The sequence below is a fragment of the Lynx canadensis genome, chromosome D4 (assembly GCF_007474595.2).
Source record: "Lynx canadensis isolate LIC74 chromosome D4, mLynCan4.pri.v2, whole genome shotgun sequence".
Lineage (NCBI taxonomy): Eukaryota > Metazoa > Chordata > Mammalia > Carnivora > Felidae > Lynx > Lynx canadensis.
Genome location: NC_044315.2, coordinates 34,032,634 through 34,051,554, shown reverse-complemented (window position 1 = coordinate 34,051,554; position 18,921 = coordinate 34,032,634). Strand labels below are relative to the sequence as shown.

The following is an 18,921-nucleotide window of genomic DNA, read 5'->3' as shown; positions in this document are numbered from 1 at the left end:
GCAATTGGTGTGGAACAGGATAAACTGAAGGGAAAAATGGCTTCCAAGTTAAAAGTTCTTGTACAGCAGATAGGATGTGGCTGCCAGCAAGTTCATGCTGGATGGCATTATTTTCCCCGTTGAAGTAGGAGCAAGGGCATCGATCTCTTGGAGGTGAGAGGTTGGCACAGGGCAGACTTCTGGAGAGCAGTACAGGGTGGGCAGATGATTGATAGATGACACAGGGTCCTGTTGAGCCTTAGACCATGAATTTTCAATGGCAGTAGCCCACACAGGGCTGTGATTTTCTCAGGTGAGGCTCAACCCTTCAGCATGGGAAGGGAGAAAGTATACTCTAGGACTTACTGGGGACCTTAAGGCAAACATGCAGTGTGGGAGAGACTTCAGGGAACTGGTAAGAACAGTTTCACAGCTGAAACTTTTGGCTGGATGGTATAGTAAGGCAGAGCCTTCATATTGACCCTTTAAAAAATAATGACCATTTTCCCAAATGGTTTTCATTTAGTTCAGGCTCTTAAGCATAAGTGTTTGTGATTGCTTTGCTTCGCAGATTCTGAACACTGGTGTTGTCTTTCTCTGTTTATTTTGCGTCAGAAAAACAATCTGACAACCCCAAAGGACATTTATTTAGTGAATTGGAGTAACTGATACATATTTAACTATTAATTACAGCCCATCCCTTTAGCTTCCTCTTTTATCTTTTTCCCTCTGAAACAACCGCCCTGAAAAAAAGATCTATTTCATGGCATTTTTAGATCTACCTCAAGAAGCAACTTTGACTCTCACTAGGTTTCCAAAGACTTCAGATACTAAAAGTTCACAAAGGTGCTGCAAAGAGCTTTAAAGCACCATTTCCTTTGATTAAATTAGTGACTATGATTAGGTTATATGATGATTCAGGGAAAGAAGTAGCACGCATCACTCAACTTTTGGCATCCTGGAGGCTTTATCTTTTCATTTGTCACTGAATCAGGGTTTATCCCAGGATAATCTACAGCCTCTTTTTCTAATTCTGGAAGAGTAAGTTCATCCAGATTCTCACATATGTGGCCTGGCATAGATTCACAAATGCTCCTGTTACACAAATACAAGGGAAGCATTTTTCTTCTTTTTCGTAATGATGCGATCATTAACAAAAACAGTTTGGGGCATGTTTCTAAAAATGTGCATGTGTTATACACTGATATTTTAGAATGGTGTAGAGCAGGCCAATATCATTGCGTAATTGGAATCATTAATAACTAATACAATATTTTTTCCCATCTAAAGCTAGGTCCAGCCTTGCAGGAGGTCCTAAAATGGTGTCATTTTATTATAGTCAGCATGAGATGACCAGTGTGGCCCTGCTGGATGAAAGGGTGGCTACTGCATGCTTGGGTCTGGCAAGAGGCTTTGCATATCTGCAAATGTATTCTGAAGATAGCAGGGGGCTGGGCCCATCAGCTGTCAGCCACAGCTTCTGTTTTGCTCTGAACAATAGCCATGTTGCCAGGGCAGTAATTATTGGTTGATTTTCTTTCTAAAATAACTGTCCAAATAATTTGTCACAAAACTAACTTAAATTGCTGTAATGTTACTTGCAACAGTTAAATTGGGGGGAAAAAAAAAAAGCAAGCCACCACAAGTAACACTTCAGTTTATTTCTGCATGCAGTCTATATTGGTAAACAGTATAATTAAAACCTCATCTGCAGGTTTTTCAAAAAGGTTATTTTTGTGTGGGAAAACCCTTTGTTTTCTTATTTAATACCCTGAGCTGTAAATTAGAGAATAGGGGAAAAAGTTAGTTGGCAAATAAAGGTCCTCCCTGTCTGTGCTGTTTTGGAATGCCTCCCGTATTCCTGGGGCTCAGATAATGTGTTTCCCTAGAAAAGCATGCATAAACTGCAAGGCATTCAGCTGGTACCAGGGTCTGCACTGCCCAGGGATACAAATTAGGGACTTGATACTGGAAAACTCATCCGACTGAAAATGTTTCCAGACTATTTGAGTAGTGTCACCTTGTGTCAAGGTTCAAGTGCTACCGAAATTCTCTTACCAAAGCATGGGTCTTTGTGTAGATAAATCTGATGCTATTAGAGAAAATGGGAACAAAAGGATTGGCCGGAGCATAACAGATTTCAATGAGGACAGAGAAAAAAAGAGGACCCTTCCCCCTCCTCTTGTTGGCTTTCTAAATCTGTATGTGTTTCAGTTCACAGGCGGCAAGAATGAGCCATTTCCTCCTCAGATTTAACATGCTGTCATGGAAATGCTGATAGGGTTATTTTATGGAGACATAGCTGAAAAAAAAAAAAAAGAAAGAGCAAGAATTAGATTATAGCATTCTACTTTGTTCCATCCAGGGCTCATTTTATTAAAGTTCTTTAAAGGTTTATTTTCATCTACAAACCAAGGAATCATACCCTATCCTCTCTGTGCCAGGATCCAATTAATGTCAACTTGAGTTTTCTGTGTGGACAGGGCCACTCCACGGCCCTGGGTGATCATCTATTATTATCCTTGCCTGCTTGTACATGACTTCACAGCCTTAGCATAAACCAGTTGTCATGCTTTCCATCTTTTGTACCCCCAAATAGCTCACTGGGTAGAATTTGAGAATGGGTGGGTGACGGGCTACTCTTTGAGAATGCAGAGCTCAATCATGGTTAGCAAGATTAATCTCAGTGAGACATCTTATGGACCACTTTCCCCAGTTTGTGTTCCATGAATGTAGATTCTTTCTTTTGACTCTAAAAAAGAATTCAATTTTATTTTAGAAAGGATGGATTTAATATGCACAATAAATGCCATTCTTTTGCTTGCTACATGTGTTCACTTGGAAGAATACCAGAAAATGAGTATTTTTAATATCCTACAAAATGTTATTGGTTCTAATAGTTCCCTAATATTGAATGAGAATATTTAGAATCCTGCAAATCACTGCCAAATACCTTTTTGGCTTTAGGTCTACAGAGATGTGGACTAAAAAAAAAAAATCTAAATTTAGTGGAAAATATGTGGAAGGACATAGATGCATATGTAAAATATTCATCTGAACAAAATAATTGTGCCTTTGTAAAAAAGGTGTTGAATGCCTACACTATGCTATGTATTACACAAAATGAAGCTATGACATAAGTCTTAGAAACTTAGAAGAATATTATGATCTCTAGCAAAGTATTGGGCTAAATGTGATAATGCTGGGCATTTTTCAAATGTATTTTTAAAACCATTACTTCGGTCTAAAACAACAATGTCATATACGCAAGTCTGTTTTTTTCTATTTTGCATTTAATTCTTCCATTGTTTCATTCATTATATGTGTACATATTTAGTAACAAATGGTAATATACCTTAAAATAAAACATTGAATACCAAAGAAATATTTTTAAATAATGAAATCTTTAAATGCTTCTTTATTGGAAGCATTTTAAAATCATTATTCATTTAGAAGATAATATTAATTATAGACTATCTTTAGGAAATGCTATCCCATTTATTATAAAGCTATATTTTATAATTATTTCCTGTGTAATAAAAACTCCATTTTTTCTACAATATTCTATTCTAGACAAAACATTTTTGTAACATATCAATACAGTATATAAATAAAGAGATGCTATTTTGTCTGTTAACAAGGTTTTCTTATGATAATGCCTCTGCATTTCTCTAGTAAATACATTTGAACATCATTTAGTAATCTGTTTCACTATTCACTGAAAGTGTGCCCATGTGCATGCGCATACACTCCTTCCTTGTTACAGCCACTTGGGCATATTTTAATTACTTTTATTTCCCAAAGTAGTTTGCTAATTTAGCAGTGTGAAAGGGATAGATTCCAACTTGCAGTCCCTTTATTCCTGGAAGATGAATCTATCTTGCAAGAAAGGACCCAGTCTTTTGCTAGTTGTAGTAACACCTGACTTTGGTTGGAAGGCAAGAGTTGCACACAGTATCCCATATTGGCTCAAAGCACTTCCATTGGTATCAGAAGATCTTCTCTTTGTGGCATTGGTTTGCTACTGGTGTCTAAAGTGAAGCCAGCACAGCATCAGTCTCATTCCTCTGAGGACATAATAAGACATCATTTATGTAACTGATATATTGGAAATTTCTTAGGAGGGAAGTAATTGGATCCATATTCCAGAGTTTGGTAACATAAAATTGGGGAAAAATCGAGGGAAACTGCCAATGTTTTATCTTTTATTTTTCTTTCTTTGACACTTCAATTATATCTGTGCTCATGTTCTTTTTCAAATAAGCCAATTACCTTTCCTGTGTGATCCAATTTGCAGGTACATGATAAGCAATGGGTTAGAATGAAAAATAAATGATTACTTTTAATGATGATCAGCACATCTGATGTGATAAATTGTGATTAATGAGTAAATTAGCAGTGAATGATGTAAATGAATCTGCTTTGAAAACTAATTCTATAAAAAGATGCTAAAGGGTTGGTGTAGTTTCTTTTTTTTTTTTTTTTGTTTGTCAAATACAGTGTGTTAAATAGGCTTGTGAGTATATTACCATTTAGAGGGAATATGAAAAAAGCCAATAAATATTGTGTCACTTCCTACATTTTTACTGAATGAGCCTGGAAGATTGCAGGACTTTTCATCTGTTTCAGCATAAAAGCCTTTATCACTCTATTGAAGGAAAACGGATGCGCGGTCTGTGTATTTTGAATGCATAAGTAGGTGGTAAGCAAACCCGGAGGCTTAAAGTAGAAAATGTTGAGTAAATATCTAAATGGTGCTGCTGATAACATGTTTTCATTAAGAATGCATTACTCTGGCATAGGGAATGGGTAAGAATGGCTTTACAGATTGTATCTAAGAGTGATTCAAGACCACTGGCAGCCTTTCTGAAATTTATGTCACTAAACCAGTGGTTACTCTGAGTGTCTTACACCAAAACAGATGGTGAGTCCTACTGAGCGTGTCAATAGTTCAGAGAAGTTTTATGGCCCAGACACAGTGAATGTAGAGGATTGTTTGTTTTGGTCATAATATCTCATGGCTGTATGTTAAAAAAGAAAAAAAAAAGTTGCAGTGGTGAGGCCATGCAACTTTTACTGCTATCAAACAAGTGTTTATGACTAGGTATTAATATATCTTGACATAGGACAAACTAGAAATTTATTTAACTGCTGTAAATAGACCAGTTCATGTGTACTTTCATCTCTACAAGATTAAAAAAAAATTGGAAAAACTAAAATGAACTTCAACCTTTTTAAGTTGAAAATTATCTCCCAAAGCATTTATATACTATTGTCCATAACTCTGTTTTATAGATACTTTGTCATCATCCTTTTCCTTTTTCTTCATTGATCTATACATCTTCACCACTGAGTATTTATTTACCTTACACTCCATTGAACCTAGGAGAAATGGAAAAGGCAGGACTTGAGGAGTATTTGAAGATGATTCTTTTTTGATGAGGTAGATTATCTGGTTGTTTCCTCACAACTGGCACTCTCTGACCTCTACTTTTATCTCTCCTGTTGATAGCTCAAAGGGATAAAAATTAGGCCAATGACAAAGTGATAATTTTCAGCTTTATCAATAGTCTTGGTAATTGGACATGCTGAAATATATTTTTCATGTGAATATATGAGTTATTCTAAAACGTATAAGAAGTCTTGAAAGCAAAGAATATTTTGATCTAATAGTTTTTGTATGTAGGAATGCATCACCTGTACTGAAATTTTACAGGTAGGGATGAATCATATATAGGGATTACATATACGTGCAAGGATATAATGATAAGAATAATCATTGAAACATTTTTTAGAGGCGTGCCTGGGTGGCTCAGTCGGTTAAGTATCCGACTTCGGCTCAGGTCATGATATCACAGTTCGTAGGTTCGAGCCCTGCGTTGGGCTCTGTGCTGACAGCTCAGAGCCTGGAGCCTGCTTCAGATTCTGTGTCTCTGTCTCTCTCTGCCACTCCCCGGCTCACACTCGGTCTCTCTCTCTGTCTCAAAAATAAATAAACATTAAACAAATTAAAAAAAGAAACATTTTTTAGAATACTGAAAAATTATAAACAATCTAAATGCTTAATAGTAATTTAAAATATATCTATCTACTTCATAATATAAAAATGACATTCAATTTAAATACTTGGTGAGAAAAAGATATTCAAAATATGTTCTAAGTAAAATGCAGGCTCTTAAAAAAGTATAGTGTAGCCTCTTTTTTGTAAAAATTATTAAATATTAAATGGGCATAGAATAATTCTTAAAAGCTATTCATCAAGATGATAACCATTAGAATGTTTTAAATTTTCTTTTAATTTATGTTTTCTAATTTATGTATAATGAACATATTATTATGTATAATAGATAAGGTCATTTTAATTAAAAATGAAAAGTGCAAAAAGAGGCAGGGAGAAGGATAACTTTGTGGTAACAATGAGGTAGAATAAATTCATAAAAGAGATGAGATTCATTGCATTGTTAGACTTCATCAGAAATCAGTCCTAAGGTAGACACATGAATGTGCTATTTGACCATGCTACGTTTTGCCAACTCAGGGCCTGGTATGGTTCCATCAGTCTTACCATGTCACATCAGTGTTTTGCAGTGTCAATGTGTATTACATAAAGTTTGCATTCTGCAGCTAATTTATGATTCTATAAGCAAATGTACTTCAAATAGAGGCACAGTAATCATGTTTAAATATTAGTATCCATCCTAAATACTCATAAATGTATAGCCAAGGATTTCTATTTCTTCTTGTGGCACCCCAAGTGCCTTGGAGAGCCTTAATACCGAGTTTGTATATGCAGTGAACATCTACTGTGTGCCAGGTGCAATTAGGAATTATGGGATTTCAGAGATGGCCAGGTCACAAATGCTTCTTTCAAAGTGCGATTAATGTGAAGAGAAATACATGAGACTAAATAGCTATAATAAAATATAGATGGTTCTAACACATAAGAGAGAAACCAAAACTGTTATAAGAGATAAAAGAATAGTGGATTTCATCCAGATGGGAGGCTCAAAGAAGGCTTCAAGATATTTAGTGGGACTGAAAATGGATAAATTCTATAAATTTAAACATGTGGGAAAAAACATTCTGTACAAGGGAATGGCATATACCAGGGCATTAAGGCAGGGGATTTTAGGTTCTTGATGGTCAAAGGTAGAAACATACTTGGGGAAATAAGTTGGTAGCAGCTTTGAAAGATCTTAAAGGACAAACAAAATTGCTGGTTTTATTTGACAGTGGTAAGCTCTTAAAACTTACTTATTTGTGTGTTTCTTTTGAGTGGAAAAGAGCTTTAATCATAGATGCATTTTTAAAAACCTCAAAGAACAAGAAGGGAAAGGAAAAGAACGTTTAACAGTAATGTGTGATATTGATTGTAGCAATAAATACCTGAAGTGAGGGTGTCCAGATGGAAAAGTTCAGGTACGATGATATCGTTAAGTGATTCTCAAACGTGGCTGAACATTGGAGTCCTCTGGAAATTAATTACCCAGCCCTACCCACTGATTTTCTATTTTAGTTGGTCTAAAGTGGAGTCTGAGCACCTATAGTTTTTGTTTGTTTGTTTGTTTGTTTGTTTGAGGCTTCCAAAGGATTCTGATATCCATCTTTGAAGGAGAATTATGGTGGTTGTTACTGGATATGAAAAAAAGAGGAGACGTAGTAGAAGCAGAATCTATAGGACTTAATAACTGAATGTAGTGGGGTGCAGGATAACAAGACAAAGAAGAGGTCAGGGCTGCAAGGTTGGGTGTTTGGAAGGTGGGAGTGCCACAGATAAAAATAGAAACGGGAAGAGAGGGAGGATTAGGAAGGCAGATGGCAATGGTGTGTTTCCACAATAATGATTCTGGGATGCTGCTAGGCAATCTTTCAAGTGGTTAGAAATGAGGACTTGGCATTGAGGAATGTTTCAAGATATCTTTCCATTAAATTAAATTTCTTCTTGTCCTTCTTCCTTTTTTCCTCCTTTTCCTTTTCTCTCTCTATTTTGTCTATATATATATTAATCCTCTCTCAACTTAAATATTGATAGTTATACAGAGGCATGGACATCTGTTTACTCAATGGAAGAATGCTTTAGGGTCATTTTCAAAGAACTGAAGTTTGAAGCCCTAATAAAATTAATGGTGTAGACATGCATAGAATATGTCACTGCAATGCTCTGGAAAGGAAAAGGGGAAATTGATGTGAAGAATGTCAGTGGGATACTTGTCTTTATCCATCATGAACAAATTTAATGTATACATTGAATGATACAAAAATATTCTACCATACTAACCTTGGAACTTACATGATCTGTTTATGAAATTTGTGTCATTGATTTTTGTCTGTTGAGTAGGCATCATAGTTAATTTATCCTTGATTTAAATTGGCTTCTGGAAATTAGAAGAATAATTTCAGTAGGCCTTCTGAGTGAGCTTTTCCACTTAACAAGTGAAAAACAGTTGGTGTAATACAGCAAACCCTTGGGAAAGCATTCACTATACATTTAATAGTTAATTAAAACAGATTTGAAAATATACAATAAATTGAGCTATACCATATTGCCTATGCATTTTCATTGTAATTTCCCATCTTCTAATTTGGCATAGTAAGAATATTGGAGTTTCACAGTTAGATCAAAAGTTCATGACTCACTCATAACCTCAGTGAACCTTCCTTTCTTTCTTTTTCCCTTTTCTCCCTCCTTCATTTTTTTTCTTCCAAATTTTTATAGTACTATACAGCTTTCTATAATTGTATAAAATAAGAAAAATGATATTATTTTGCAGGACTATGGAAAACATTGCATGTGAGATCTATAAAACATTTAGTCCATTGCATGGGTTTTACTAAAGATTAGTTATTTCTTTATCCCATCTTGAAGTGTAGTGTTTCTTAAGTCAAGTTTTAAGGCTATAAGATTGAAAAACAGTATCACTGATGACTCAAACAAAGTCTATTTGATGTTGAAGGTCTATCCTGTCCATGGGTATCAGATGTGACCCTGTTCAGATCCCGTGTGATAGGCTAGATGTCCCCACAGATCCCAGTTTACGTAGAACATCTCTGCCATAGAAACCAATCCAGGCTGGCGTGTGCCACAGTTCTGCCTTCCTTGAAGTTATGCATCAACTTTGGGACCTTGCTCTTTTCTTGTCATGTACCCATGTGGTTTTGCTGGTATGTCAGCCATACTTTCTTCCCTATATATCCTGCTCAGTAAGGATCAAATGAATCCTAACAGGGAATTCATTATCCACTAAATTCTAGCCACTCTCTGTGCTTGGGGTAGTGGTAATGAATGTGCTGTGGCAGGAAGGGAATATAAAGCCTCAATAGCTCTTCTGCCCCTGTACCTTCAGACCTGACCATTACCCTTAGAACCACCCTGACTTGCCTGCTATGCTCTGCATTTCTCACTCAACCCCAGAGACCCTGTTCCTGAGCTTCTCTTCAGAGCCCTCACCCTGTTACTTCCAAAGAAAGAAAAAACAGGATGAGTTCATTTGATAGTCTCATGAATTCTACAGACACTTTTTTTGGAGGAGGCAGATTTTTAAGGACAGAACTACCTATTCATTCCTACTGAATATTCCCTGATTCTCTCCCTTAGTGTGATTAAATAACATCATTTAACCTTCCCCTTTCAAGATTTTAAATATGTTATTGTGACAAACACCCCTTTAAGAACGGAAGTCTCTATTTAAGGAAATGTTAATCAGTTGAAAGAAACAAAGCCAATTAGTTACATGCTGTTAGTTTTGCTCCTCATTCGTCATATTTCCTTGATGTCTGCAGAAGCGGCTTATTCATTAGAATTAAATTAGACAAATGGCACCCTCATTTCTTCCCTTCACTTTTGTAGTGTGTAGTCCTTACTGTGAATCGGTTTTAAGTTATTCTCAGTTGGCCAATCAAGTTACTGCAAATCTGAGTTGTCTTCTTAACCTTTAAGAATTTCTCATAAATTCCTTTCTTGCATGGATGTTACTAGTAGATTTCAATGGTTCTCCCCCATTAATGTCTAGCTCTATCTGATATAGTGTACTAATGGGAGAATTTTGTCCTTGATAGAGCACGTTGTTAAAGTTGGTCGAAGGTAGCTAACTGGTCTTGGTAGGGTCTGTCCCCTTAATTTAATAACCATAAGTGTTCATTGGACTTATCACCTTGTCTTCAGAGAGCCTAGCAACTTGAAACCTGATATGGCATCAAAATATTAACAATCATTAAGTGCAAAGATACTGTGGATTGGTTATATTTATCAAGAAACAAACTAACCTCTTGGAAGCAAAAATCAGTCAGCAGTTTGTGACTCCTCTTGATTTGTGCAGGCAAGAATAATCTACTAGATTTTTAGAGCTAATGTCTGCATCCTGAGAATGCATCGTCTTTGAAAACAGCAAGTGAGCATGGCAGACACTTTCTAGAATGTCAGCCATGCCTCTGTTCTGACTCATATGCATGTTTAGCTTTTCTGTTTTCCATTTAGAAAATAGACTTTCTGAGTTTAATAGTAATTTGACCTCTGCAGCGCCCAGCATTAGTTTAATAAAAGGTCATATTCTTCACTTGTCAAAAGGAGCTTGAGCAGAAATGCATTTGCAAAGCACAGTGCTGGCAGCTTTAGTTGGATAGCAATGGCGGTTAGCTACAATAATGGAAGGGCACCTGTCTACGCACTGGTGACTGTAAAGTTTTAATGTCTTTGTCTCCATCGTTACATTCTTGATATTTCTTTTTTTTTTTCTTACACCACCTATAATATTTGGTGTATTTGCAAGTGTATCTCATGAGATAAACATGGGAATTTTGATTATTCAGACCTGAGGCTGTCATGTTGTGTGTCTTTTTAGTAGAAGTTTTTGTTTTATGCTTTTTATGCAGATTCTCTTCTCTTCCTATCCTCAGAGCCTGACTTAAATTTGAGTACTATCCATGACAAAAGACAGCAGAAGATTCATTTGGTTTCTTTCACTAAGCTGAGATATTAGCAAAGAGGAAGTGGTGCTATGCTATTATATCCCTCTGGGAATAAACTTTTACTTGCCTCAAGCGTTTGTTGGAGTTATTAGGTTTGGTCTTCTCTCTTTCTCATTTCTTTCCTTTGGATGGCTACCTAGACTTGACAGCACCAGTCTCAGAATTTGACCAGCCAAGATGATTATTTATGCAACAAACATGCTTACTGAAGGAATTTTACTATAGTATCTAGAAACCAAACTTTGCATCATAGAATGATGGAATTTATCCTTTTTGTGGTTTGAATTTTGTGAGCAAATGTAGAAAACATTCACATCAGATCCCATAAGAAAATCATGATTTTGTCTGTGAAAGCTAATGTCTTAAAAAAAAAAAAAGTCTCTGCGTACAGCACTTGATATGCCTTTCGTTTTAATGCAGTGTGATCAGTTTCATTTCTTATTTTCAAATAATACATTTAAGGACTTTTCAGGGTTTTTTTGTTTGTTTTTGTTTTCTGAAGAATACCGAGTCACTGCAGTGGCATTTAGTAGGGATTAAGGAAACAGTCCCAGACATGAAGCAGATTCTAACTGGTTATTTTAATAAATTTTCCACAGTTCAAAAGGTTAATTTTGTTCACTGACCTCCTGTCTAAAAACAAAATATTTATAGTAACATCCAGGGGTTGTATCACTGGAAGATTTGAATATTTGGGAATATTAGCATGAAGACTTCCAGGTATGACCAGAAAATGAAGATGAGTTAGAAACATACCTGAGCATTGGGATAGTAGTCACATTTCTTCCCTGATACAGGGATTTGCCTTCTGTGCTTTCCTTGTAGAAGTCAGATTTATGTGTTTAACAGTAATTTGACTCCTTAGCACCCCACTCTCCAGAATTTAGGAAGCCCTTGTTCTAGAAGCTATTGCTTATTTGTAGGGTGTCAGAAACTCCAAATTTCCCTCTTTTTTTTTTTTTTGTGATGAGAAATAGGAAGCTATCTCTTAAAACACACAAACATAACAAAACCCAGTACAGCAAGAATGGCATCCTGTATTCTAGATATATTTAATTTCTGATTAGTACCTAGATATTTTATATCATGGCCCTTTACCTCATTCACATATTCTTGCAAGGAATTTCAAAACACAACTTAAAGGAGAATACAGTTATTAAAATTAATTTTCATTAAGGGTGGAACATTTTTAAGCTATGTACTTTGAAAAGGAAGGTTCCCAAAATGAGTGTTGTAGCATTTGATACAGCAGTGAGATACATTTTATTTTTCCCAGGAAATTCCCTAGGAATTTTAATTGCATGATTATAATTTCCATATTAGATGGTGACAAGTGTGTGGTTATTATCAATTTGCATTGTTTGTAGCAGCAGAATGAAAAATATAAATACTTCTAATATCATTTTTGTTTGTTTCCAGAAAAGTGACATCAATGTGCAGAGTTTTCTTTTTTTTTTTTTTAATTCTTCTTACTGTTAGTCATTTCAAATCATTTTAAGTATTTCTAGCAGGTTTTTTAAAGTTTTTTTACATGTTTATTCTTCAGAAAGAAAGAGACAGAGTGTGAGCAGGGGAGGGGCAGAAAGGGAGGGAGACAGAATCCAAAGCAGGCTCTAGGCTCCAAACTATTAGCACAGAGCCCAATGTGACCCGAGCCGAAGTCCAGCACCCCTTACTTCCAGCATGTCTAGTAATCATCAAGTTTGTACTGCTACTCATAGATGTTGCAGGAGGTGCTGTTTCTAACAACAGGGACCCATGTTCCCATCAGTTCCACTCTCACCAAGTTGAATTTGCTGATGAGGTAGAGACTCCTTTCCCAGCACTAATATTACAAAGATGACTCTCCCTACTCTTTGTTCTCTCTCTCCTAGTGGAGATAATACACTAACCTAGAAAACCTCAGAATTGGAAGGGATCTCTGAAAATAATTTATTTTACATTTCATATTTTTATAACTTAGAAACAGAAAAGTTAGGCATTTTGCCCCCAGGATGTTACATCTACATTATGGTAGATCTAGGATGTGGGTCTGGCTTCCTTGACTTCAGGAAAACCAAGATGAGAGTCAGATACACACCATTAAGCCAGCAAGAGCATTACATGGGAAACATGAAAACAAGGCAGAGTAAAAAAATGGTGTTGAGCAAACAGTGATGAACTTTGTTGTTTTCTTCTTCCTTAAGGTTTAAGGAGTATTTTCAAATTAAATGTTAGCTATAGTTACTTAAAACCACTTTTCAATAGAATTTCACTGAAAAATAGTAAGAGAGAAAATTTGTAGATGGGATAAGAAAATAGAAAATGAAATGGAAAAAGATGGTTTTGAATTTTAAAAATTTCAAAAAAAAAAAAAAAAAAAAGAGAAAGAGAGGGTGGGGTGCCTGGGTGGCTCAGTTAGTTAAGCGTCTGACTCTTGGTTTCAGCTCAGGTCATGATTTCACGGTTCATGAGTTTGAGCCCTGCATTGGGCTTTTTGCTGACGGCACAGACCCTGCTTGGAATTCTCTCTCTCTTCTTCTCTCCCTATCCCTCTCCCACTTGTGTTGTCTCTCTCTCTCAAAATAAATAAAGTTAAAAAAAATTTCTAATTGCAACAGAATTGTAAAAACTCAAGGATGTAAGAAAACTATGAAAAAGTAGGAAAAATAATGAATATACCTCCCCCCTAAACCACCATTAGTGTTTTAGCACACACTGTCCTGTGTTTTTTGGGTGCATTTTTCTTTATTGCCTGATACCTCTCATATATAATTTTGTATGATGCTTTTGTGGATTATCATTGAATCATAAGTATTTCTCATGTCATATTATAAAAAGTTTATCAATATAACATTGGCTATTTCTAGAATGTTCTGTCATCATGCTGTAGTTCATTTCACTGTCAATACCAATTTTATTTGATATTGAGGGTATTTATATAGTCTTTGCTAAATTAATGATATAATGAAGATCTTTGTACATAAATGCCCATCTACATTTTATTAAATTCTCATATAATAGATTTCTGGATCTGGAAATGCAAGATGGATAATAAGTAGGTTTTGAAGAGGGAGGGTGAATGTTAGGAATATCTTAAGGAAGTGGAAGACATTTAAAGAGTCTCTAACTTCTGGCCTTTTATCTTTAGGAATCTTTAAGTTTACATCTTTTGGGTTTTTTACAAAAATACCTTATTTTATTTTGTTTATTTTATTTTGTACTGTATTGTTTTATTAATTTTTATTTATTTATTTATTTATTTATTTATTTATTTATTGCTATAACTTTGGTGGCTTCTTGGCTCCTCTTTTATATAAATTGTGAAGTTAAGCTTCAAGTAAGGCAGCTCACACTATCTGGGTTAGAGAGTCACTTTACCGTTTTTCCCTCTTTCTGTTTCTTGCCAAACCTTCTAATTCAGGGCTATATTTCTTTTCCCTTTATAATTTCCTAGAATTTCCCTTAAATGTCACTAATTTTAATGGCTTACCAGTGGCAATGCTGCTTTCTGGCAGTGCCCTGATAGCAGCATCAAAGCAAAGAGCTAAAATTTTACTCACTTTGATTGATGAGCTCATTTTGTTACAGAGGACAAATTGGATTTTTTTTATACTGGTAATAAAAATTAATGTGTGATGTTGCTTTTCAGATGTTATTGGATCTCTGCCTTAATACAGATTTCAGCAATAAAAGCATTACCAGATAACTTGACCAGAAAGTTACCTCCCTCCCCTTTAAGCTACCCTTACAAGTAAAAATTGCTTTTCTAATTTTGTAATCCAGGTGTGTGCATGTACGTATGTATATATGTATCGGCCTAATTGGGGTGGAGGGCTGTGGGGACAGCAATGGCAGTAGGACAATGCTTAGTGTTTCAATTTTCCATCTAATTGCCATGTTTATTTCTTTGTATTTCAGCACCTCCAAGATTTACAAGAACTCCTGTTGACCAGACAGGGGTCTCTGGCGGAGTTGCCTCTTTCATTTGCCAAGCTACAGGAGACCCAAGACCTAAAATTGTCTGGAACAAAAAAGGAAAGAAAGTCAGCAATCAGAGATTTGAGGTATTAGGTCCATTGTTCTGTTTCTCTGGGGGGAAAATGTATCCACTATATCTTTGGTTTGTATATTACTTGCTTGTTTTACTTGATATAAAGTGCTGTAATCACTGAGATACGGCATTCTTTTTGTTGCTTGTGTTGGAAAACTTAATTCTAAATGACTCTTTCTAAAAGGGAATTTGGGGGGTTCAGGTGACTAACTTTTTTTTTTTTTTTTTTTAAATTTTTTTTTTTTCAACGTTTATTTATTTTTGGGACAGAGAGAGACAGAGCATGAACGGGGGAGGGGCAGAGAGAGACGGAGACACAGAATCGGAAACAGGCTCCAGGCTCTGAGCCATCAGCCCAGAGCCCGATGCGGGGCTCGAACTCACGGACCGCGAGATCGTGACCTGGTTGAAGTCGGACGCTTAACCGACTGCGCCACCCAGGCGCCCCTGTATTTGATTGTACCCGGCTCAAAGTATTCCTGGTATCCATCTGTTAGCCTCATCCTCAGACTGTTCCCTCTCAAAATTGCAATATGGGAGTCTCACATCCTCTCACAACCAAGTCTATAATATGAGTGACAACTTCCTATGCTATCAGCTCTTATTGAATTATGTGCTTGTCCCTGGACAAGCTTGTAGATAGACAACTGGATGGTACAGGCCAACTAATTTAACTTCATCTGAACCTACCTCTGTTGCTGGGAATGGGGTCAGTTCCATCCAACTCTATGGCTTTGGAATGAGGGGACAATGTTTTCCTATAGGGAAATCAGATGCATATAACAAGGAAGAAGGGGAATGGATACTGGGCAGCCAATGAAGTTGTCCACTACACCTCACACCTGTGTTTTACAAGTACCATAAGCTAAAATGAGAGATGAGCTCCAGTGTGTTAGTCTAAGCACTACTCTGGAAGAACATACCCAATCAGGTTGATATTGCAGTTAAACCTATTAAACAAATTACTCTGGAAAGCTCAGTGTGTTGAAGGTTATGAAGCGTAATTCAGATATTATTTTGGGTGTTTTTAAGGAGATTAATGGTACAGAAATTTGCAGAGGAAAATTGGAAGAAGCACACAATACCATGCCTGAGATTTAAGACTTAAAGAGGAGTGCTTGATTCTTAGAAAATACCAAAACGTCCAAACTGCCCCAAATTGTAAAAGTCACTTTCTCTTACCTGAGTTTCTGACATACTCCATAGCCTAATGAATAGTTTAGCAAATTAAAGGCCGTTTCTAGTTAAAAGAAACATAGCAAGTACAAAATTCAGAACATTTTTATTTTACTCATTTTTCACCACTTTTCACAGAGCAGTAAATGGTCCAAATGCATAAAGGGTATAATTAATTATACCTCCAAAAATTGAAATGTGCACTCTAGTTTACAAATGATAAATGTAAAATTACATTTGTTTGAAAATCAAATACCTACAGTTATTTAAACATAAAAAAATCTTAAGATTTGAGAAACAGTTCTTATATCATGTAGAAAGTGATGTGTGTGTGTGTGTATGTGATCTTTAGTAATTTTTTTTAGTTTAAATGAAATTTCATTTTTTGTTAAAGAGGAGTTTGACATCATACTTCCTGTTGATGATAGCTTCTTGACAAAATATTGTAACCAAGATTAAACTTAATAGTAAACATTCCAAAGCATGAGCTCTGCTCATTATATAATTCCTAATGAGAGTCATATAAACACAGCCAAGGAAAATTATTTTTACATGAAGCACCTACATCAAATAGTGTTGAGTCTTGGGTTGAAATCTTTAAAACCTGGAATAGTATATATGCATTTTTTTGTTTTGCTAGTTTATAAAATCTGGGAGAACTCTAAGTGAACTCTCTTCTTCTATCTCCAGTTGTAAATACAATGCCTGGCCTAGAGTAGGTATACAATTGATACTGGGTATTAAAGAAGGTTTTCAAATTGGAAATTACAGCACTAGCCCAATGTGTAGTATATTGGTTGGTTGTTGAAAGAGGATTGGTCTAACTCTAGGAAATAGTTCAGAAATGTAAGCACACAGTAAAACAATTAATCAAAAGTGATTAAGAGAGTAGATTCTGAGACTTATCACAGGAAGAATTTTTTTCTTTTTATTGTATCTATGTAAGATGATGGATATTAATTAAACCTATTGTAGTAATCATTTCACATATTTGTAAATTAAACCATCATGTTATATGACTTACACCTTAAACAGTGATATTTGCCAATTATTTCTCAATGAAAAAAATCAAAATTTAAATTGCCATTAAGGATGTTTAAGCCTTTCTCTACAGTAAGCTGTGAGATGTTTATAAGTATATACGTATTTTTACTTATGACACAGTTGGCTAAGATTGCAGTAACTATGAAACCTTTTACTCCCAAGATGCATAGTGGATTCATTCTAAAATGTATGCTTAATAGAGTTGAAAATAAATCATAGTGCATTGAGAAGTGGTACATTTTGGCTATCTTTGTGAATTTAAAACATTAAGTGGAATGCAGAAAGTACTTAAAGTGGATATATTTTAAAAACATCCAATCTCTTTCTTCCATATGTTGACATAAACACATTTACACACAAAATCTGGGATTGAGCATCCCAATAAATGTATTTATAAGGCATTCTCAGTTCATAATTTAGGCACATGGAAGTATTAGTCACAGGGAAATGCCAAAAACAAAACAAAACAAAACAGAAACAAAAACACTAAAACCAGAAAGCACAGCAACTAAGTGAGCAGCTGAAAGAACACAGTACAGTTATAGAAAAGATAAGTAGAGGACTACACAGTTTTGTACTCATGTTTATCAATATCATCATCATTATCATTTTTAAGTAGTTCTTGAATTAGCTGACAAATATCTAGGGTTGCTAAACTGTTTCAGAGTACAGTCCATAATGATAGTGAATTCAGGCTTACTCTTTAGTACATTAATTTTCTGCCCGGTGAAGCAAGCCTCCATTTTACCGCAAGAAAGCCCTAAAAATGCAGAAAACGCTAAGCTAGAACAAATACTGCAATGATTTATGGCAAAATTAATGCATGCCATCAGTCTCTTGGGTTGTGAAAGCCATCTCGTTGGCTGCCTAAGTATTAGATTTATGCAGTTTCTCTTCATGGTTTTCTCATCTATACTGTTCAGGATGAAACACTTTAAACGAGCAGCCCTATCTCTGGTGGCACACATTATGTCTTCACCTAACAGTCCAATTATTGAGTGGATCCACATATCTATATGTGCTCTCAAAGACAGAATAATTTGAGAAAGTTATCCATCTTAGCAGCAAGTCTCTTGCAAAATTAATAGGGTCAAATTCCCCTGGATACACATACTAGACTATTTCCGTGAGTACATTGTCAATGGTTTTCAGTAGACTTTGCATTTGTAGCTGCATGTCTTTCCCCTTGTTCAGAAGAAGATTCATTAAATTAAACCAATTACTCTGTTTTGCTGCTGTGTATCAAAATTCAGCCTTAAAGTGCTGCTGTGTTGATTCTGAGCCTAAAAACTGGCTCACCACTGTATTAAGAGGTTTAGTTGAGAGGTAGACGATTGTAACAACACCTGTGACAGCTATTGTCTCCTCTAATAGGTAATAGAGTTTGATGATGGATCTGGATCAGTTCTCAGAATACAACCCTTACGGACTCCGCGGGATGAGGCCATTTATGAATGTGTGGCCTCGAATAACGTGGGAGAAATAAGTGTATCCACCAGACTCACAGTTTTGCGTGGTAAGTAATCAAATACAAGGTTGTTGCCTGTGTCATTGTTGAAATTCTGTATCCCTGGTGTTCTTTTTTAGGACCACTAAAAAGAGTAGGATTGTCATGACAGTTAAATGGGAAATGAATTTAAATACAATGTTTATAAGGGTAAAGCCTTTAAACATAGTGGGTGCCTTTTTTCACGAGTCTTGAAATAATCCTAACCAGGGAGAGA

At 35.7% G+C, this 18,921-nt stretch overlaps 1 protein-coding gene across 37 annotated transcripts in view; it reads left to right on the top strand.

Moving 5' to 3' along the window:
- The window catches only part of PTPRD (protein tyrosine phosphatase receptor type D), a 528,787-nt gene that overhangs the window by 192,459 nt on the left and 317,407 nt on the right, over positions 1-18,921 (top strand). For all 37 annotated transcript variants that reach the window (XM_032595610.1, XM_032595608.1, XM_032595594.1 and 34 more), the window contains exons 3-4: positions 14,845-14,990; positions 18,572-18,713. In XM_032595610.1, coding sequence (XP_032451501.1) covers positions 14,845-14,990; positions 18,572-18,713 — 288 coding nt within the window. The remainder of the gene's footprint in view (positions 1-14,844; positions 14,991-18,571; positions 18,714-18,921) is intronic.